Here is a 23,948-nt window from a genome sequence, read left to right as displayed (position 1 = left end):
GATCCATACTAACTCAACTAACACCTTCGGAGATACCTGTAGAGCATCTTTATAGTCACCCAGTTACGTTGCGACGTTTGATACACACAAAGCATTCCTCCGGTGTCAGTGAGTTATATGATCTCATGGTCATAGGAATAAATACTTGACACGCAGAAAACAGTAGCAACAAAATGACACGATCAACATGCTACGTCTATTAGTTTGGGTCTAGTCCATCACGTGATTCTCCCAATGACGTGATCCAGTTATCAAGCAACAACACTTTGTTCATAATCAGAAGACACTGACTATCATTGATCAACTGGCTAGCCAACTAGAGGCATGCTAGGGACGGTGTTTTGTCTATGTATCCACACATGTAAATGAGTCTTCATTCAATACAATTATAGCATGGATAATAAACTATTATCTTGATACAGGAATTATAATAATAACTATACATTTATTATTGCCTCTAGGGCATAATTCCAACAGTCTCCCACTTGCACTAGAGTCAATAATCTAGCCCTCACATCACCATGTGAATTACATTGTAATAAATCTAACACCCATACAGTTCTGGTGTCGATCATGTTTTGGCCGTGGAAGAGGTTTAGTCAGCGGGTCTGCTACATTCAGATCCGTGTGCACTTTGCATATATTTACGTCCTCCTCCTCGACGTAGTCGCGGATGAGGTTGAAGCGTCGTTTGATGTGTCTGGTCTTCTTGTGAAACCTTGGTTCCTTTGCTAAGGCAATGGCACCAGTGTTGTCACAGAACAAGGTTATTGGATCCAGTGCACTTGGCACCACTCCAAGATCCGTCATGAACTGCTTCATCCAGACACCCTCCTTAGCCGCCTCCGAGGCAGCCATGTACTCCGCTTCACATGTAGAATCTGCTACGACGCTTTGCTTGGAACTGCACCAGCTTACTGCACCCCATTAAGAATAAATACGTATCCGGTTTGCGACTTAGAGTCGTCCGGATCTGTGTCAAAGCTTGCATCGACGTAACCTTTTACGGCGAGCTCTTCGTCACCTCCATACACGAGAAACATCTCCTTAGTCCTTTTCAGGTACTTCAGAATATTCTTGACCGCCGTCCAGTGATCCACTCCTGGATTACTCTGGAACCTACCTGCCATACTTATGGCCAGGCTAACATCCGGTCTAGTGCACAGCATTGCATACATGATAGAGCCTATGGCTGAAGCATAGGGGACGGAGCGCATATGCTCTCTATCTTCATCAGTTGCTGGGCACTGAGTCTTACTCAATCTCGTACCTTATAACACTGGCAAGAACCCTTTCTTGGACTGTTCCATTTTGAACCTCTTCAAAACTTTATCAAGGTATGTGCTTTGTGAAAGTCCTATCAGGCGTTTTGATCTATCCCTATAGATATTAATGCCTAGAATGTAAGCAGCTTCTCCTAGGTCCTTCATAGAGAAACTTTTATTCAAGTAACCTTTTATGCTCTCCAAAAGCTCTACGTTGTTTCCAATCAGTAATATGTCATCCACATATAATATTAGAAACGCCACAGAGCTCCCACTCACTTTCTTGTAAATACAAGATTCTCCAACCACTTGTATAAACCCAAATGCTTTGATCACCTCATCAAAGCGCTTGTTCCAACTCCGAGATGCTTGCACCAGTCCATAAATGGACCGCTGGAGCTTGCACACCTTGTCGGCATTTTTAGGATCGACAAAACCTTCGGGTTGCATCATATACAACTCTTCCTTAAGGAAACCGTTAAGGAACGCCGTTTTGACATCCATCTGCCAGATTTCATAATCAAAAAATGCAGCTATTGCTAACATGATTCTGACGGACTTAAGCATCGCTACGGGAGAGAAAGTCTCATCGTAGTCACCTGGAACTTGTGAAAAACCCTTTGCCACAAGTCGAGCTTTATAAACGGTCACATTACCGTCAGCGTTCGTCTTCTTCTTAAAGATCCATTTGTTCTGAATAGCCTTGCGGCCCTCAGGCAGTATCTCCAAAGTCCACACTTTGTTCTCATACATGGATCCTATCTCGGATTTCATGGCTTCTAGCCATTTGTTGGAATCTGGGCCCACCATTGCTTCTTCATAATTTGCAGGTTCATTGTTGTCTAACAACATGATTGATAAGACGGGATTACCGTACCACTCTGGAGCAGCGCGTGATCTCGTCGACCTGCGTGGTTCAACAGAAACTTGAACTGGAGTTTCATGATCATCATCATTAACTTCCTCCTCAACCGGCGTCGCAATGACAGAGGTTTCCCCTTGCCCTGCGCCACCATCCAGAGGGATGAGAGGTTCGACAACCTCGTCAAGTTCTATCTTCCTCCCACTCAATTCTCTCGAGAGAAACTCCTTCTCGAGAAAAGTTCCGTTCTTAGCAACAAATACTTTGCCCTCGGATTTGAGATAGAAGGTGTACCCAACTGTCTCTTTTGGGTAACCTATGAAGACGCACTTTTCCGCTTTGGGTTCCAGCTTTTCAGGCTGAAGCTTTTTGACATAAGCATCACATCCCCAAACTTTAAGAAACGACAACTTTGGCCTTTTGCCATACCACAGTTCGTATGGTGTCGTCTCAACGGATTTCGATGGTGCCCTATTTAAAGTGAATGCAGCTGTTTCTAATGCATAACCCCAAAACGATAACGGCAAATCAGTAAGAGACATCATAGATCGCACCATTTCTAACAAAGTACGATTACGACGTTCGGACACACCATTACGCTGTGGTGTTCCAGGCGGTGTTAACTGCGAAACGATTCCACATTGTCTTAAGTGAGTACCAAACTCGAAACTCAGATATTCACCCCCACGATCAGACCGTAGGAACTTGATCTTCTTGTTACGATGATTTTCCACTTCACTCTGAAATTGCTTGAACTTTTCAAATGTTTCAGATTTGTGCTTCATCAAGTAGACATAACCATATCTACTTAAATCGTCAGTGAAGGTGAGAAAATAACGATATCCGCCGCGTGCCTCCACGCTCATTGGACCACACACATCGGTATGTATGATTTCCAACAAGTCACTTGCACGCTCCATTGTTCCGGAGAACGGAGTCTTAGTCATCTTGCCCATGAGGCATGGTTCGCACGTGTCAAGTGAATCAAAGTGAAGTGACTCCAAAAGTCCATCAGCATGGAGTTTCTTCATGCGCTTTACACCAATATGACCCAAGCGGCAGTGCCACAAAAATATGGCGCTATCATTGTTTACTCTAACTCTTTTGGTCTCAATGTTTATGTATATGCGTATCTCTATCAAGATTCAATATGAACAATCCTCTCACATTCGGTGCATGACCATAAAAGATGTTACTCATAGAAATAGAACAACCATTATTCTCAGACTTAAAAGAGTAACCGTCTCGCAATAAACAAGATCCGGATATAATGTTCATGCTCAACGCAGGCACTAAATAACAATGATTTAAGTTCATCACTAATCCCGATGGTAGTTGAAGTGACACTGTGCCGACGGCGATTGCATCAACCTTGGAACCGTTTCCTACGCGCATCGTCACTTCGTCTTTCGCCAGCCTTCGTCTATTCCGCAGTTCCTGCTTCGAGTTGCAATTGTGAGCAACAGAACCGGTATCGAATACCCAGGCACTACTACGAGAGCCGGTTAAGTACACATCAATAACATGTATATCAAATATACCTGATTTTTCTTTGCCCGCCTTCTTATCTGCCAGATACTTGGGGCAATTGCGCTTCCAGTGACCCATACCCTTGCAATAGAAGCACTCTGTTTCAGGCTTAGGTCCAGCCTTGGGTTTCTTCGGCGGATTGGCAACAGGCTTGCCGCTCTTCTTCGAATTGCCCTTCTTGCCTTTGCCGTTTCTCTTGAAACTAGTGGTCTTGCTCACCATCAACACTTGATGCTCTTTACGGAGTTCAGACTCTGCGACTTTCAGCATCGCAAACAACTCGCCGGGAGACTTGTTCATCCCTTGCATGTTGTAGTTCAACACAAAGCCTTTATAGCTTGGCGGCAGTGATTGAAGGATTCTGTCAGTGATAGCTTCTTGCGGGAGTTCAATCCCCAGTTCAGCTAGACGGTTTGAGTACCCAGACATTTTGAGCACATGTTCACTGACAGACGAGTTTTCCTCCATCTTGCAAGCATAGAATTTATCGGAGGTCTCATACCTCTCGATCCGGGCGTTCTTCTGAAAGATAAACTTCAACTCCTGGAACATCTCAAATGCTCCATGACGCTCAAAGCGACGTTGAAGTCCCGGTTCTAAGCCATACAAGACTGCACATTGAACTATTGAGTAGTCCTCCTTACGTGCTAACCAAGCGTTCTTAACATCCTGATCAGCCGTAGCGGGTGGTTCATCTCCTAGCGCAGCATTAAGGACATAATCCTTCTTTCCAGCTTGTAAGATAAGCTTAAGATTACGAGCCCAGTCTACAAAGTTGCTTCCATCATCTTTCAACTTAGCTTTCTCTAGGAACGTATTAAAATTCAGGATGACACTTGCGTGAGCCACGATCTACAACACAAATATATACAAAGTGGACTTAGACTATGTTCAATATAATTAGAGTTCAACTTAATCAAATTATATGCTAAACTCCCACTCAAAAAGTACATCTCTCTAGTCATTTGAGTGGTTCATGATCCACCTACACTATCCCAAGTCCGATCATCACGTGAGTCGAGAGTAGTTTCAGTGGTAAGCATCCCTATGCTAATCATATCAACTTATATGATTCATGATCGACCTTTCGGTCTCATGTGTTCCGAGGCCATGTCTGCACATGCTAGGCTCGTCAAGCTTAACCCGAGTGTTCCGCGTGCGCAACTGTTTTGCACCCGTTGTATGTGAACGTTGAGTCTATCACACCCGATCATCACGTGGTGTCTCGAAACGACGAACTGTAGCAACGGTGCACAGTCGGGGAGAACACAATTTCGTCTTGAAATTTTAGTGAGAGATCACCTCATAATGCTACCGTCGTTCTAAGCAAAAATAAGGTGCATAAAAGGATTAACATCACATGCAATTCATAAGTGGCATGATATGGCCATCATCACGTGCTTCTTGATCTCCATCACCAAAGCACCGGCACGATCTTCTTGTCACCGGCGCCACACCATGATCATCCATCAACGTGTTGCCATCGGGGTTGTCGTGCTACTTATGCTATTACTACTAAATCTACATCCTAGCAAAATAGTAAATGCATCCGCAAGCACAAATATGTTAGTATAAAGACAACCCTATGGCTCCTGCCGGTTGCCGTACCATCGACGTGCAAGTCGATATTTCTATTACAACATGATCATCTCATACATCCAATATATCACATCACATCATTGGCCATATCACATCACAATCATACCCTGCAAAAACAAGTTAGACGTCCTCTAATTTTGTTGTTGCAAGTTTTACGTGGTGACCAAGGGTATCTAGTAGGATCGCATCTTACTTACGCAAACACCACAACGGAGATATATGAGTTGCTATTTAACCTCATCCAAGGACCTCCTCGGTCAAATCCGATTCAACTAAAGTTGGAGAAACCGTCACTTGCCAGTCATCTTTGAGCAAAGGGGTTACTCGTAACGATGAAACCAGTCTCTCGTAAGCGTACGAGTAATGTCGGTCCAAGCCGCTTCAATCCAACAATACCGCGGAATCAAGAAAAGACTAAGGAGGGCAGCAAAACGCACATCACCGCCCAAAAAACCTTTTGTGTTCTACTCGAGAAGACATCTACGCATTAACCTAGCTCATGATGCCACTGTTGGGGAACGTCGCATGGGAAACAAAAATTTTCCTACGCGCACGAAGACCTATCATGGTGATGTCCATCTACGAGAGGGGATGAGTGATCTACGTACCCTTGTAGATCGTACAGCAGAAGCGTTAGAGAACGTGGTTGATGTAGTGGAACGTCCTCACGTCCCTCGATCCGCCCCGCGAACAATCCCGCGATCAGTCCCACGATCTAGTACCGAACGGACGGCACCTCCGCGTTCAGCACACGTACAGCTCGACGATGATCTCGGCCTTCTTGATCCAGCAAGAGAGACGGAGAGGTAGAAGAGTTCTCCGGCAGCGTGACGGCGCTCCGGAGGTTGGTGATGATCTTGTCTCAGCAGGGCTCCGCCCGAGCTCCGCAGAAACACGATCTAGAGGAAAAACTATGGAGGTATGTGGTCGGGCAGCCGTGAGAAAGTCGTCTCAAATCTGCCCTAAAAGCCCCATATATATAGGAGGAGGGAGGGGGACCTTGCCTTGGGGTCCAAGGGATCCCCAAGGGGTCGGCCGAGCCAGGGGGGAGGACTCTCCCCCCCCAAACCGAGTCCTACTTGGTTTGGTGGGAGGGAGTCCTTCCCCCTTCCCACTTCTTCCTTTTTTTTTCTTTCCTTTGATTTTTTCTCTCTTGGCGCATAGGGGATTGGTGGGCTGTCCCACCAGCCCACTAAGGGCTGGTGTGACCCCCCCAAATGCCTATGGGCTTCCCCGGAGTGGGTTGCCCCCCTCCGGTGAACTCCCGGAACTCATTCGTCATTCCCGGTACATTCCCGGTAACTCCGAAAACCTTCCGGTAATCAAATGAGGTCATCCTATATATCAATCTTCGTCTCCGGACCATTCCGAAAACCCTCGTGACGTCCGTGATCTCATCCGGGACTCCGAACAACATTCGGTAACCAACCATATAACTCAAATACGCATAAAACAACGTCGAACCTTAAGTGTGCAGACCCTGCGGGTTCGAGAACTATGTAGACATGACCCGAGAGACTCCTCGGTCAATATCCAACAGCGGGACCTGGATGCCCATATTGGATCCTACATATTCTACGAAGATCTTATCGTTTGAACCTCAGTGCCAAGGATTCGTATAATCCCGTATGTCATTCCCTTTGTCCTTCGGTATGTTACTTGCCCGAGATTCGATCGTCGGTATCCGCATACCTATTTCAATCTCGTTTACCGACAAGTCTCTTTACTCGTTCCGTAATACAAGATCCCGCAACTTACACTAAGTTACATTGCTTGCAAGGCTTGTGTGTGATGTTGTATTACCGAGTGGGCCCCGAGATACCTCTCCGTCACACGGAGTGACAAATCCCAGTCTTGATCCATACTAACTCAACTAACACCTTCGGAGATACCTGTAGAGCATCTTTATAGTCACCCAGTTACGTTGCGACGTTTGATACACACAAAGCATTCCTCCGGTGTCAGTGAGTTATATGATCTCATGGTCATAGGAATAAATACTTGACACGCAGAAAACAGTAGCAACAAAATGACACGATCAACATGCTACGTCTATTAGTTTGGGTCTAGTCCATCACGTGATTCTCCCAATGACGTGATCCAGTTATCAAGCAACAACACTTTGTTCATAATCAGAAGACACTGACTATCATTGATCAACTGGCTAGCCAACTAGAGGCATGCTAGGGACGGTGTTTTGTCTATGTATCCACACATGTAAATGAGTCTTCATTCAATACAATTATAGCATGGATAATAAACTATTATCTTGATACAGGAATTATAATAATAACTATACATTTATTATTGCCTCTAGGGCATAATTCCAACAAGAAGATCGGTGGTTCCTGAAGAAAATCATTTTGAAGAAATTGAAGCGTGAAGATTTACGTTTTCTGTTTTACTTTCTTTTCATTTGATGAATAGGAACACCGTCCTGTTAAAGGGGGTCAAAGTAACGCTATGGAATGAAATTCCTCATGATGCTCAACCCAAGCCAAATCCTACCAAAAGCCTCGAGTGAGGAATATGAGTGACATGAGGACTCTCACAGTTGAGGGTCCCGACCGTTTCGATAGCCACGCCAAGTCACTGGTCTTATCCACTCCAACGGTCATATTATTTAAGGGCATCAGTGTCAAATCATGTCGGGATGCTCCAGGCTATAAATAGCCGCACCCCACAACCACTAGCTGGTTGGCTGCTCCGTTAGAAACTGACACTTGTCATAAGAGCAACCCAAATTCCTCAGAGCCTACGAGAGTAAATCATCAGTGAGGAAATACACCACCCACCGAAACCACAAACCAAACCTAGTGATTGAGCATCACTGAAGAAGTTGTTCCTGTGTGGGACTGAAGCCTTTTACCTTTGAGGACTGTGCATCCTCCAGACGGTTAGGCGTCATGGTCTAGAGCAATCCAGCAGTCAATTGTGGATCGCCGGGTGACCGAGTTTGTGAGGGTTTGGAAGTCTGCCCTGAAGACTTACCACGAGTGTTGGGCGAGGATTGTGTGTCCTTAGCTCAAGGAGAATACGGTAGGGACTGTGTGTCCCGGGACTGGGTGTCCTTTTGGTTTCAATACCAAGCCGCTCCAAACCAGATGTACAACTGTCACAGCACTTGGAACTGGGTCATCAACAACAGTCTTCACCAATAATCGGGTTCTAATTCCTCAACTCTTTACTTTCTCTGTATTATGTGTTGATGACTTTCACTATGACTGTTTGAAGAATTTGCTGAAGACTTTCTCCGAATTTCCTCAACCCCAAATTCCTCACAATAGTTAATCATCATCTGTATTCTGCGTGCCTGCTTACTGTGCAATCTGTTTTCATAATCTTCACTCTGTAATACTGCTGTTGTGAAAGATTGCACGACTGATCCTTAACTGTTTCCGCTGTAAGTTAGTCATCAGGGAGGAATTTCCTCAAAAGGAATTTCCTCAGTGATGAAATTCTAAAAATCTCCTATTCACCCCCCCTCTAGTCGATATAACGCACTTTCAGAATAGAAGTTATTTTTCTTATAACCTGAATCAAACAGACAAATGAAGAACAGTAAACAAGCTTTTTTTTCTATAGCCTGAATCACCCGCTTCAATTAAACAAATGAAGAGAAAACAATGCCATTTTGCTGGCAAGGAAACTACTCGAGAGAAAGTTCTTTTCCTGTAACCTCAATACGACAAGCAAAATGACAAGGAAAAGTGTTTGTACTTGAAACAAAACCCAATTGATTCATGTGTCATGTTTTGCAAATGCAACCTACACATCATCTACTTTGCAAAATAGAAGTTCCTATTTCACACACACGGAGCAACTACAACTTTGTTTTACTCGTAGATTTTTTTGTTCAAAAAACTGTTTGTTGGAGAATCTCCCTCTGTTTGTCAGTTCTTTTCTATAGCTTCAGCTACGTCACTTGGATAATTTTTGGATTATTTGCCATCACGAGTCTCAAGTATTGACAATATTGTATTGCATGTCCAACCCCAGAGCAAAATTGGCATTTTGGGGGTGCTTCTGCTACCTTCATTGCAACTTTTAGGGCGCCACATGTCTGAATGTTGTTTCCTTGTTCGTTGTAGTGCTTGCAGCGAATAGTCCTTTTTGGAGCTTTTTTCCTTTCCTGTTGTCGTTGCTTTCTTCTCTTGTTGTTTTGCCTTCCTCTTTTATTCATCATCTCACTTCTCTACCAAAGCCTTCTTTATGTTCTCTCTATCAGTCGGTCGGCCTTTTTTAGGGGCATGAGCTGGGTTTTGTAGCATATTCGGGCTTTGTTGTTGTTGCATGTCATCATTCTTGTTACCGTTGCTACAACGAGTTTTGTTGGGTGTTCACTCTGTTGTGTTGCTTGTTGATCGGGCAGTGCTCCTCTCTTCACCGCTGCTATGACATGCTCAAGAACTTTTATTGCATCATCTAATATTATGTAGGCATCATCATTGCAACATGCATTAGAGGCAAGCCATGTCAACCTTCAACACAAAGAGTTGTATTTCACGGTGTTCGTCGAGGGATGTCTGAAGTCCAACAACCGGCCAGTCCTGCCCATGCTTGTTGTGGCTGCTTCAGACCACCTCTCGAGCAAGTATTGCTGCAGAATTACTTGGACATTGAGATGAACCATTGCCCATATTATGTGTTCACAAATCAGCCCATTTATCTCAAAGTAGTGGCAGCTACATTCAAACACCCTTCATCCATCATAACACGCACATAATATAGCTTTGGGTTCTCATAGGAGCTTGCTTTTATCTCAAACAAGAGGCCTTGTCCTTGGTAATGAGTGTATTGGTTGATAATGAAGCCGGTAGATGCAATCACCTGTTTGTGAAACTTACCAAACATGTCGCAGGTGTAGTAAGCAGCAGCTTGGTGCTCAATGTTGTACCTGCAACATCATAAGAAATAGGTGAGAAACCAAATGACACAGAGACTAGGCCCGACAACAACGTTTTTTCTTTTCTTTTTGATTTTTTTTGTTAAAGCTCAAAAGTATATGTACCGAGAGTATAGTGGCGGAGCTGTTGCTTCACCAGTGAATACATCATTATCCTCATGATCAAGCACCACAAACCTCCAAACAATATCAACGGGTCGAATTAGGCTCTTGAATTATGAGTTGGGATCCTCACACCTACATGTTGTGCTCGTGAACATGAATAATTTGTTCTTGAAATATGCTGGAGCCCACGTGTGTCTTGTTCGCCACATATTCTTGAGATGTTTGTTCTCAACCACTTCAAAGCAATGCAACATGTGCTACCATGTTTCCTCAAATTCCTCAATAATTTTGGATTGGTTGATACAAGTGTAAAACACATCTGCAAATGCCTCGTCTCTGCTCAACAACCTTCCCGACTTGGACCACACATTGCTAAGCACATGAAACTTGCAACACCTATGGCAAGTGTTTGGGAAAACCTGATCAATGGTTGTTGCCATAGCTTGGTCCTGGTCAGTCATGATGTTGGTAGGATGCTCGATATCCATCGCAAGCATCCATTGCTGAAACACCCACTTAAATGTTTCAATAGTCTCATCCGACAACAAGGCACATCCGAGTGCAATTGCATGCATGTGGTTGTTTACACCATTTATAGGAGCAAATGGCATGTTGTATCTGTTGGTGTAGAAGGTTGTATCAAAGAATACACAATCTTTGTATTTCGGGTACAGTGCCCTTGTTCTCCCATCAACCCAAATTAAGGTAGTCACTCAGTTTGTTGCACGATCTTGTTACTTTGCATAGAAAATCTCCGAATTCTCAGTCTTCCTCCTCTCAAAGCACTTCATCGTCATATTCATGCCTCGAAATGTTAACCCTTTCCGGAGCTTTGCACGTCCATTTGTAACATCTCTCTTCACATACGGGAGTAACCTAGTGTCACCTCCATGGATCCTACCAAGGACACCCATGCAATCTAAATTTGAGAGGTTCACATCATGCAACATTAACAAGAGTTGGTAATCCTCGACACATATGCTGCGGTGCGAGCGGTAGTACCTAACACGCTTCGACTGTTCCATCAATGGATGTGTATGCTCTGCAACAAAGCAAGTCACTATCCATCTCTCCTCCCATAGCACACCAATCATATGCGCCTTACAATCATGACAGAGCATCCTATTTTTTGACGTTATCTTGTAACATCCATCCCTTCACTAGGCTGCCTACTAGAGTTGTTGTTTCCCGTTGCAATGCTCTCTGATGTACTGTTCGTTTCCGTTTTAACGGGCTTTCTAGCATGCACACACTCAAAGACCATCGTTATACGTATTGCGTCCTCTTTCTCCCCACCTCTCTTCTCGGTGAATTTTGAAGTAGATATATGTGTCATCAACCCCAACTTGAAGGCATAGTTGTTGTAGAATTTTGGAGCATCGTCGATTGTATGAAACACCATCCCAACATAGGGCGGCAGTGGCTGCGACGAAACATCTCCATCATTTGAATCATCTTGGACTGCATCTTCAGCAAACAACAGCTTGTGCGAGTCTTCACCACCACCAACAGAAATTTGCCTTGGACATAGTTTCCACCCCTTCAGTTCCATGTTCCCGCAACAGAGTTGTTGTGCAACAGTCATTTAATCTCTCCATGGAATCAACAAGATAAGAAATCAACAGAAAATCCATATTTTATCTTGTCAATTTATCTCTCCATTTAATCAACAAGATAGGTAATGAACGCAATTTCTTTATGTTTTTGTTTCTGGCTTACACTTGCAAGGAATTCATAAACACTAGTGTTTGAGAGATATAACAAACAGAACAATGTCATGATTCAGAATACACTAGTGTTTCAGAGATACATCAACATTGTCATGATTCATAAATACTAGGGTTGTAGAGATACATCAATCAGAACAGAAACATCAAGCAGAACATATGACATATTTGTTGATTGATGTGTGAGAGATACATATGCTTTCTACACAGGGTTTCATGACTTTTTTAGAGTGAAACAAAGATCATGTTTCAGAAACTAACCGAGGTTTTCCGGTGCCATCTGCTCGAAGTAGTTTCAGGAAACACCACATGGGGGTTTGTGAACCAAGAGGAAACTCCAACACGCGGTGGAACCCCCACAACGACGCTCGAAGCTGAGAACGATGGTCGCGCGTGTTCTCAAAGCAAGGCTCGCCAGTTAGCTCGATTTGCGTCAGATCCAACCATCTCACGTGCGATATGGTGTGCCATAGTGTTTCAGAAACTTCAGTTTAGCTCCTGCATGCCGACGGCAGGCTGATTTTGCGGTGGGTTGGCGGCGACGCCGCACGGGATGCAGCTGTGTCGATGCTGAGGAAGAGTCTCCAGTTTCTACAATAGAGCGCTTGTTGTGGGAAACAACGAGCGGGCATGCGTGGCGCGGACACTAGATGGAATGACTATCAACCCGGGCATCCAACCGTTGTCGAGGCGACGGATAATATGTAGACATCGATCGGATGGACACGTAGTCTTTTCCATAAAACTATGTGCATCAATGTACTTTCTAAAGTGAAACAATGGTTGGAAAGAGTGGTTTGGACTGATCTATTACTACTTTATACATCCCGTGCGTTGCAACGTGAGAAAATAAATCATCCTTCATACACACTGAACGACATAAAAAATCATATGAAAAATCATTCACAATACCATATGAGAAACAACATGATAAGTGATGTTGTGCACAAATATAAAGGTGGGATGATTTTTGAAATAACGAAAGTTGTGTCCAGTTTAGTACATAATAAAAATATCACCGAGTTGCCGATATCAATTCACTTCTTTGTGGTGTTCCTCTTTAGTGATACCTAAAAATAATGTGTTACCCGTACATATTTTAAAAATAATTTTAGATATGATTATCTTGCAAGATAATATCATATCTGGAATGTACACATTTTTCAGTGATTTTCATATATAACTTTCTAAATTTCAAGTTAGCATTTAGAAGGAATGAATATTTTTGAAAATACTTGAATCTGCCAAAAAAGTTTAAGTAGAAAATAGTTGGGACGAAATTAAAAATAGTGTAGCCCATCGGATAAGATGGCGAGGCTGGTCTATCTTATGCACACATAAAATCAAGAGAAAAGAGGAAAAGGAAGAAAGGGGAGAAGTGGGCATCAAACCCGGGTTCGCTGTGTGGGAGTGGAAGGCCCCAACCAGTAAGTTGCCAGCATGCATGTGGTTTCAAATCAAATAACTTTCTGCATAAGTTAACCGTCACTCTAGTGACTTTAAATAAACCGTATCGTTTTTTCCACTTACGGATGGCATAGGGGCGTAATTCCTGCGAACTCTAGGGGTAAATAACTTGACGGACGACCAGAAATCCTATTTGCTTTATTATTAGGGAGAAATATATATGTGGGCCTGAATTAAAATCGATGGGATGTTATTATTTTTATATTTGACATGAATATGTACGTGACATACTTTTCAGAACTCACCAAGAACATAGCGGAGGGCCTTACTCCGTGGCCCGGTAATAACCAACCAAGTGAGGCCACGTCATCCCGTAATTATCAATTCCGTAGTACAAATACGTACGTGTAGCGTTGCCCTATGTCATGCGCAGTGCACCTGTTTATGAATTCATGAGGATAAAAAAAATTCTTTTCTTTTCCTTTCGTCTTCCCCGTCCCCGTCAAAATCCATCTCTTCCCACAGCGACTTTTCCTCTCCGCCGTCCCGTTGAGAAATTTCCTATTCTTCCCCGGTGCCCTAGCCCTAGCTCCAGCTGCCGCCTTCCCGTGGCGCCGCCCACGCCTCACACCCCTGAGCCCCACTACCCCACCCACCCCTGTCACGCGCGTCGCCGCCTCCAACCTTATCGCGGCACCGCGGCCCTGCCGTATCCCCCAGCCGCCGCCGCCGCCGCCGCCATCTTCGTCGTTGGTTTTAAAGGTACGAGCTTCTTGTTATCCAGTGAGTTTCTCTCACCCTCATTAAGCCTCCGCGAATTTTGGGCGCAACGGCCGGCGCGCCATCTAGATCCGGCAGTAGAAACTAGGTTTGCTATGCGATATGTCGGTCCCCAAGGATGGAGATTTTCTCGAGGGGGGTGGGGGGGGGGGGGGAGTGCATACTGCTTCTTTTGCTTAGATGGGTGTGAGTGAAGCTGTGCGTGTGAGCAATTCTGCCCACACGCCTGGACTTGTGTGGTCAATCTGGCGCCTTTTCTGAATCCAGGCCCAAACAAAATTTCATGGCTGGATGAGTTAATGAGCCGATAAGTGAGGTCATACTGTCGATTTTTGGTTGTTCTTGTGACCTAGTATATCTGCGGAGTTTCTTCAACTCATATGTAAGCGTGCTGAAAAAGGGCTAGGTCAATTTGGCGCACCTGTTTGCTTATTTGGTTATGTGTTAGTGAATTTGGCATGTCGCTGTATGTGGCGGGCTGACATGCTATTATTATCACTATCAATTCTTTTTTGCCACTTATGGATGCAAAGCCAAGTTACTGCAGATTTCACTTCACATGGAGCTGCTGCAAGTCCCATATGCTAGGATGCCTTTTTTTGCTTGCTAGGGATATTTGGCCTTACTAGGAGTATATACTATAGATTCAAGCCTTATCTTTCCAGTTGCCTAACAATCCTTTTATCATTCTAAAGCTAGGACATCTTTGCATCCATAAACTGACAGAATTATGATTGTGTACTGATGATCTCTATGAAATTATGGTTGGTTAAATTTTATGCCGTTTTACCTTTCCCTTGCAAAGCTATGTTACGATGTTAAGTCATTTATCACCATTATGCCCTCTGTATATTTCATCTTTGAGTGCTAGCTTTCGTTATTCGTTCAAATTACATGTCCTTTTGCCACTTTGATATATACTATGACTAATTCTTACACTGGATTTGCACTCCAAACTCCAAAGTACTCCTGATTAATACTCCGTTTATGCAGTGTTACATGCGCCACGTTTATTTGTGCCAATTACATTTTGGCAGTGTTTCATTTGAATGAAATACAGTAGGCGGGAGCTCTGGATGAAACCGTGAGGATCTTACTAGTTTAGTACAGTTAATAGATTTGAATCTGATAACCTACCTGAAAACAGTCATTTGACTACAAAAATATATACCTTTTCTTGCACTTGTAAACAACCTACAGCAGTTTACCGTAGGCCTAGCAACATAAGCATTTATCAGTAATTTCTCAATTTTGAGGTACGCACAAGCAAGAAGGTTATACATGTGTCATAATCAGACAGCTAATGGAGTAATGGAATCGAGGGTGCCCCACACCTTCCGTGCTACTTTACAGTTTCTTTATATTGATGGGCCTTTTTTTATGCAGACTGATGGATAACTCTAGAAGACACAATCCAAGTACTTCCAAAAAGAGGACTCGTTTCAATTCTGATGATGGAAAGAGGAAACGGCTAAACTACAGGCAGGATGACGGACCTATGTCCTCTCAGCCAATAGAAACCGTTTACAGGATATTGTGCCCAGGAAACAAGATAGGCGGTATCTTGGGGAGAGGTGGTCATGTTGTTAACGCCCTTAGAGATGAGACTAAAGCAAAGATACGGGTTGCTGATTCTATTCCTGGTGCAGATGAGAGAGTAATTATTATATTTGATTACCAAAATAACTCCAAACAAGCTGTTGAAGCTATTCAAAATAATATTGATGGCTTAGAGAACATGAAGCCCCATTGTTTTGCTCAAGATGCATTGTTGAAGATACATGATAAGATTGCTGCTGATGAAGATCCCAACGATGGAGTTATCTGTGAGAATTCTGAAACTGCTGGTCATGTGACTGCTCGAATTTTGGTTCCAGGCAATCAAGTTGGCTGCCTGCTAGGAAAGGGCGGCTCTATTATACAACAACTGCGAAATGATACTGGCGCAGGGATCCGTGTCTTACCATCCGAAAACCTTCCTCAGTGCGCACTTAAGAGTGATGAATTGGTGCAGGTAAATTTGTTTTAGTAGCAAAATATCCTTTGCTGTGTTGTGTTCCGGCTTGTAATGCCTTTTGCTTGTATTGATCTCCAGGGACTTTTGTATTGGTTTCATTTAGCTAGATTTGGATTCATTACTCTGCTGTATCAATTTGTTTTACTATAGAAGTTTTCCATTATGTTTATATTCCTTGTTAAATTCCTAAATGATCGGATTTTAGAGTTTGGTATCTGGCATGGCTTAATTGATATATCACGTAGTTTATTTTTAGATTATAGTTTACCAAGATATTTGCCAGTTAAGTTAAAAAGATATTTGTCAGTACAACATGCACTTTTTGTGTGCTTTATTATATTTAGACGTGAATACTATTGATGCGTAATTGCTTGAATCATTTCAGATATCTGGTGCAGCTTCTCTTGTAAGAAAAGCTCTCTACGAGATATCTACTCGTCTCCATATGCATCCTCGTAAAGAAAATCCACCTCTTGAAGAAATTATAGATGCAAGCACACAAAGGAAGCGTGGGTCCCCACCACCGATACCACATGAAAATCACATGTTGCCACACCTGCATGTGGATCATCCGCCACCAATGCCCTTGCTTGATCCATACAGAAACCGACCATTGCAATATCCTGTTCCTGAACCAGAAGAGTTCTCTATTAGAATTCTGTGCGCTTCTGAGCTTATTGGGCCTGTTATTGGCAGAAGCGGGGCAAATGTTCGGCAGGTAGAGCAGCAGACTGGTGCTCGCATTGTGGTTCAGGAATTGCACAAAGATGCTTCTGGAGAAAGGTTGATTGTTATTTCATCCAAGGAGGTAAGATGTAGATGGTTGTTCAAATTGCCATCTCCTTACCATACCAATCTTCACTATTGAGTCCTCACAGTTTTACTCCTACGTATTTTTTCAATCCAGATTCCGGCTGATCCAGTATCCCCAACAATTGAGGCACTTATTTTGCTCCATAGTAAAGTAAGTGCGAGCAAAGTAAGTGAACCTTCGGAGAGTGAACCTTCTGAGGAGCACAAATTGGTTACAAGACTTGTTGTACCATCAAAAAAAGTTGGTTGTATTCTTGGGGAAGGTGGGAAGGTAATTACTGAAATGAGAAGGCGTATTGGGGCTGAAATCCGAGTTTATTCGAAAGCAGATAAACCAAAGTACTTATCTTTTAACGAGGAGCTTGTGCAGGTGATTTTTACTCAATCATATCTACATTAAGTTGTCCATATTGTTTCAATACCTGCCTTTTTAATGTTTTTGTTTCTTGACTTGTTATTATGCTGTTACATGTGTTCCGAGCTTTCAGGTTTCTGGGTCACCAGATATTGCAAGAGAAGCCCTCACAGAGATTGCTTCGAGGCTTAGAGATAGGATCCTCAGAGATGGAATTTCCTCTTTTGATGGTCCTCCTGCTGATATATTTCCTAGCAGGGAATTCACACAGTATGGAAGACCTGTCAATCCCCCATATGGAAGGCTTGCCAATGATACCCCTTATGGAAGGCTTGCCAATGATACCCCTTATGGAAGGCTTGCCCATGATACCCCTTATGGAAGGCCTGCTAATGATTCCCCATATCAAAGGCGGCTTGCCATTGATCAACCATATGGGCTTGCCAGTGATTCACTATATGGAAGACCTGCCAATGATCCACTATATGGGAGACCAGCCAATGATCCACCATATGGGGGACCAGCCAATGATACAGCATATGGGAGACCTGCCAATGATACACTATATGGGAGACCAAACAATAAACCCCATGATTCAGTAGATTACTTCTCTAAAAGAAGAGCGTATCCTAATGGAAGTCCATTTGCTAGCGACGCTCCACCATCTGCTTCTTATGACAGATATGCAGGATCTACTCGCTTGCCTACTAGAGAAATGCCCTTGCCTGTTAGTCCTGGTGCTGATTATATGCCGCATCGTTCTCATCATGACCATATGCCTACTGATAGCTACGCTAGTAGAGGCATGCAGCAATTAGGCCTCTCAAGAGCTGGGAATAGTACTATGCAACAATTAGGCGTCACCAGAGCTGGAAATTCCAATGCTTATGATTACACGGAGGTACAGTTTTATGCGTCAGTTCCCCTGTTTTGCAAGTGACCCTCACCTCATAGTTTTCACTGGAAACCTGAAACTGTGTAGTTATGCAATTCTTCCATAACTGGTTGGTATTCCTGAAGAGGGGAAAACAAATATTCGTATGTTTGCGTAGGTTACTTCTGTGCTCTATAACTTGTTGACGCTCACTGTTTCCTTGATTGGGTGTTGGTCTTTACTTATATTATCTACTTTCCTTGTCTGGTTCTGTTTACGCTGATTCACATGCGTTGACGTGTGCATCTGAATATATTTGGTTCTCATTTGCTTCAGTGCTGAATAGATTTAAATTTCACTTTCCAGGCTGCCGGACAGATGCATGGACGTGAGGATTATCAAAGAGCGGCAGATGTTACAGGGTATGTTTTCGCAGCTCGTCTCCCTTCTGAAATGGGAATTGTCATTGAGGGATAATCCTTTTGGCAGGTATTCAAGTAGCTCTGTTGAACTGAGGATTCCAAATAGTTCTTTGGAATCTGTTGTTGGAGCTGGTGGTGTCAATCTAGCAGAGATCCGCCAGGTACCAGCTATGCTCTGATCTTTCTGAACTACAAATGCGACTGTGTCATCCATTGAGCCAGTCTTCATAATTTAATTTTATTTGCTGCAATCATTTAAGGGTTTCCTCATGCAAGTTCCCACTGATCTCAGATATCTGGTGCAAGAATGAAGTTACTTGAAGCCCGTCCTGGTTCTTCGGAATCCATCATGGAGATCCAAGGTATGGCACACCAAGTTCGAGTGGCACAGAGCCTTCTGCAAGGCTTCATTGGTGCTAACAGCCAGAGCGCGCAGCCATCCCAGTCTTCTCGTGACCTTTACCCAGTGTGGAACTAAACCCTAGAGGCTTCTGGGGAAGAACTACATAACACCGTGCAAACTCCAGGTCGATTGCCATGCTGCCACATTAACTAGGTTGAGCGGTGTTAACTTAGACCATGTTTGTTGACAAAAATAATCTGGGCTTTGGTCATTTCCAAGGATGTACTGCTAAACGTGCTTGTTTCCTTGTCTTTTTTACCCCCTTTTGAGCGAATACATCTGATGACAAGAGTTGCAAGTGCTCTGTAGTCATTGTACGCATGGAACCTGGATGGTTGAAGAAGCTGGCTATATGCAATGCTATTTATGAACTTCACACCGTAACATACTCACATCTGATTTTCTCCGAGACTGGCCTGACTTGCTGGTTGTGTGACCATAGTTTCCAACTTAGAATTCTGTTTGTAGCAAAATGAGCAAGACTTAAAGGATGTTTATTTCAAAAAAGAAGAAGCAAGAATTAAGCTGTTAATGGTTATTGCACTACATGCAACAACATTAGGTCTCATCACCCTTATTCGTAAGCTTATACTTGTGATTTGGTACAGAATAATGTATTACATCCTGTATATATATAATTTTAGTTTCAAGAAGACTTGATTTAAATTTGACAGATCAAGCCATCATCTCGAACCCTTTCTCCCGCTCCTTTTGCAAGGCATAAGGCTGCCTAAGACTACATTACATAATGGATAACTCTGGACTTCCAAAAGATAAAAAAAAAGCGGTGAAAAAACAAAAGAACAAAGTATAGGGTAACTAATATTCAAACAAGTTTAACAATGATTATTTTTTCTTGAGCTGTCCTTGGACAAAAAGGAGTGCAGTTCTTCTGGCAATTTCAGATCAAAGGCAGCATACGACCTTGGCCCTTCCTCTCGAGCCTCAGTATGATACCTGCAGCAGCACAGCACCTTGGTTAGAGAATATGATCATGTTAGACAGAGAACCAAAACGAATGGCGAGATCTGCAGTACATCTTCCTCACGGGTTGCTTGACATGCTCCAGTATGCGAAAAGAGTGGTAGAATAGGCCCCACCAGTTCTACATCTTGCCCAGGGCCTGAACTAGATATTTTTTTTCGTGAATACGCGCTTGGCGTATCATTCCATTGATAGGGGAGAGAAAATACAGCGACGGACCTCCAAAAACGTACACTGACAGGCGCTTAGGAGATCGCTATGAGCAGAGGATGGGATGCTCGGCCCTCATATAACAAAAGTCAGGTTACAAGAATGATTGAACTAAGCCCTCGAACACCGGCATTGGCCTAAGTGCGAGCTTCCTCCTTGATGTTGTGAGTAAGGAGCGAGCTTCCTCCTTGATGTTGTGAGTAAGGAGGGATGCGAACGGGGTCGCGCCATCAAAGATGCACGCATTACGGTGCCATCAAATGGTTCAAGCAGAAAGCGCGATGAGGGAAGAGAGGCCCTTACGCTGGCCTGATGGCGAGTCATTGATGGCCGCGATCCACCCGCCGTAGAAGTCTTGGGAACCATCCCGTGGGCCTGAACTAGAAATGTTGTTGCATGGGCTTCCACCAATAATAACCAGATCAAAAGCACCAACTATTCTTATCAAGGATTCAAGGCAATCACCTATGAGGTCCTGCACGTCGCAAATCTCAGTCGGCTCCCGAGTTTGCTCCGACTGCTCCCAGCAGGTCCTCGGGATGTCTCGGCAGAAACCACCACATTCAAGCGTATTCGTAGGCGATCCATAGCTACTTCTGCTTCGCCTATTCCCAACAAGAGTGACAGAACACGGATGCCAGTAGGAAACACTAGCCATGGCAAGAGTCGCATGAAGAAAAATACTCCATCACAGCGATATGTTGGCGTAACACAACAAAGAGTTCGAAAGATTCATCTGCTCGGTCAATTAGAGCACCGATTCATCTGCAAGTATAATTTTATAAGGTCTTTATAAATACTTCTTTCATTTTTAAATATAAGTCTTTTTAGAGATTTTACTAGAGGACTACATACGGAACAAAATGACTAAATTTTCACTCTAAAGTATGTCTATATACATAGAATGTAATTACTTAGTGAAACCTTTAAAAAGACTTATATTTAGAAACAAAGAAAGTAACTAATAAAGTGAATGCATGCATCTATCAGATACAGAAGGGGTCATCCTCCTTTTTTGTAAAAAAGAACTTGAAATAAAAGCTATCTCGTAAAGTGAAAGCTCGACATCGTCAAGTGAAAGCTCGACATCTGCAAAGTTGCCATCATCGACACTGCCCTTTAGCTATCTGGGCAGCATATATCGCATCAGCTAATACTGTAACTGGTTCATGTTGACCTAGTACAAGTTTTGACGACATTACAAGTAAACATCAGCGCCTCTAGGTGAGGTCATTGCACAAAACGAGGTAAAAGTACATCACAAACAAATTCACCGTGTATTTCAACCTATTATATGTATGACCATCTACAACAAACTTAAATAAAATAACCTGAACAGTTCGATCAAGTTTTAGAGCATCTCCAGCCGTTCGCCCCCAAGGGCCTGAAATAGCGCCACTTGGGGACGAACCGGTGCTAAATTCGGCGGAAACCGGTGCTTTTGGCCCAATTTCGACGCAAATTCGGTTCAATTTCGGCTCACTTTCGACATAAATTCAACAAAAACTAAAATTTTATGTCAAAGTTCGTCAGAGAAATCAATACAAATCAAATAGTTCAACGAAGCAAGCTCATAATTCAAACACAAATTAAAATAAATCGAACTAGGCGTTGCCCTTGAGCCTCCATAGGTGCTTCACCAGATCGTCCTATAGTTTTTGATGCACGTGTGTGTCTCAGATCTCCTCGCGCATATCCGGTGAGCAATAACTGCAAGAGGACCCTGCCTAAAATATGGTTGAGTGTCAAACACTCGCTCTTCCTGCTCACTCTCAACGATCATGCTGTGCAAGATGACACAATGATTCATCACCTCCCACATTTGAGATTTCGACCAGGTCAGAGCGGGATACCGGACAACAACAAATCGAGATTGGAGCACACCAAATGCTTGCTCGACATCCTTCCTGCAAGCCTCTTGACACTTAGCAAAGTGTGACTTCTTGCCTCCTGGCACAGGTTTGAGATAGTCTTCACAAATGTGGACCATCTCAGATAGATACCATCTGCTAGATAGTATCCCTTGTTGTAGTGGCGCCCATTGACCTCAAAGTTCACCGGAGGAGCATGGCCTTCAACAAGCTTTGCAAAGACATTCGAGAACTGCAGTACGTTGATGTCATTGTGAGTTCCTGGCATGCCAAAGAAGGAGTGCCAAATCCATAGGTCCTGTGTGGCCACTGCCTCAAGTACCACAGTATAACCTCCTTTGGCGCCTTTGTACATCCCCTACCAAGCAAATGGGCAGTTTTCCATGCCCAATGCATGCAGTCGATGCTTCCAAGCCTCCCAGGAAATCCTCTTGCCGCATTTTGTGCTAGGATTCGAGCAGTGTCTTCAACATTTGATGATCGCAAATATTGTGGTCCAAACACTGCCACCACTGCCCTGCAGAACTTGTACAAACACTCAATGGTGGTGGACTCGGCCATGCGTCCATAGTCTTCCTGTATATCATTGGGAGCTTCGTACGCAAGCATCCTCATGGCTGTGGTGCACTTCTAGAGTGAGGAGAATCCAACCGTATTGGTGCAATCCTTCTTGCAAATGAAATAGCCGTCGAATTACCGGATGGCATTCACAATCGTGAGGAAGAGCTTCCGGCCCATCCGATAACGGCGCCGAAATACTTTATCGCCGTGCAAAGGAGCGTCGGTGAAGTACTCGGTGTAGAACATGCAATAGCCCTCCATGTGATGTCTTTGTTTGCTTTTGTGGCGGCCCGACGCCGAGCCACCTCGTTGTGGCTTGGCATCGTTCGCGAACAGGACGGCCATCGCGGCGAGGATCATGAGGTGCTCTTCGTCGATGGTGTCATCCTCGGCTTCCTCCTCCATCAGAGCCGTGAACACGTCCATGTCGTCCGAGTCCATGGCTGAGCAGGAAAATCACCGAACACCTCGCGGGCGTGGTGGGTGGGCAGCCGCTGGTATCCCTGCCTGAGCGGTCTGAAAAGCCCGCCCATGGCTGCCTTGAAACCGGCCGGGAAATGGATTTTTTTACCGACGGGGCAGCGGCTGTGGGCAGGTGGGCGCTGTCGGGATCGACATGGTGGTGAGGAGTCCTGTGCCACGCGAGGGCGAATCTGGCGGGGGAAAGGCGTTTCTCTCCTGACAGTGGTGTCCCACACGCTGCTTTTCCTTCCGCGGGAGCATCCAGGCGCCCCTAGTGCGTTGGGTTCGGTCTGGGATCGCCGGCCCAAAAAAATGGGCCCAACCGGCAAAAAACGACGTCCTCGGACGTGACTGGGGGATTTTTTAGCGTTGACGTCTAAAAAGGGGCATAGGGGGGCCTATTGGGGGCGCGACTGGAGATGCCCTTAGTCGCGATGAGCAGATGAAACATATATACTTCCATCACTTTTGTATACAAGACCATTATCAAAATTAAAATTTACAGCTATACAGGGCCAGTAACAGCAATCCAGGTAAAATTAATGAGGTTTGGCCCATACTTGCAACCGAGGACATTAATACCCCATGCATGCATGCGGGAGTGAGAATGTTAGTTTAAATGCATCACATTAATCAAACAACGATGAGTGAGAGAGTTGCCTAGTTGTGTGTTGGAGAGAAAAATACACATTAATTAACACTTCAAGCGAGGAGAAAAGACTAGCTTGCAACATTGGCTTAAGTAGCCATTAATTTCTACCTTGATACATGTAATATGGGTTTGTGGCCTTGTAT

At 43.9% G+C, this 23,948-nt stretch overlaps 1 protein-coding gene across 1 annotated transcript; it reads left to right on the top strand.

Moving 5' to 3' along the window:
• The first annotated feature begins 13,826 nt into the window (after window positions 1–13,826).
• Window positions 13,827–19,449, top strand: LOC123432196 (KH domain-containing protein At4g18375-like). The gene is made up of 8 exons (XM_045115375.1): window positions 13,827–14,163; window positions 15,568–16,195; window positions 16,584–17,006; window positions 17,106–17,381; window positions 17,500–18,267; window positions 18,607–18,662; window positions 18,730–18,823; window positions 18,955–19,449. The coding sequence occupies exons 2-8, from the start codon at window positions 15,572–15,574 to the stop codon at window positions 19,138–19,140; spliced, it is 2,427 nt and encodes an 808-aa protein (XP_044971310.1). The 5' UTR covers window positions 13,827–14,163; window positions 15,568–15,571; the 3' UTR covers window positions 19,141–19,449.
• Window positions 19,450–23,948: the final 4,499 nt, after the last annotated feature.

The sequence above is a fragment of the Hordeum vulgare genome, chromosome 1H, assembly GCF_904849725.1.
Source record: "Hordeum vulgare subsp. vulgare chromosome 1H, MorexV3_pseudomolecules_assembly, whole genome shotgun sequence".
Lineage (NCBI taxonomy): Eukaryota > Viridiplantae > Streptophyta > Magnoliopsida > Poales > Poaceae > Hordeum > Hordeum vulgare.
This window is presented reverse-complemented; position numbering and strand designations above follow the sequence as displayed.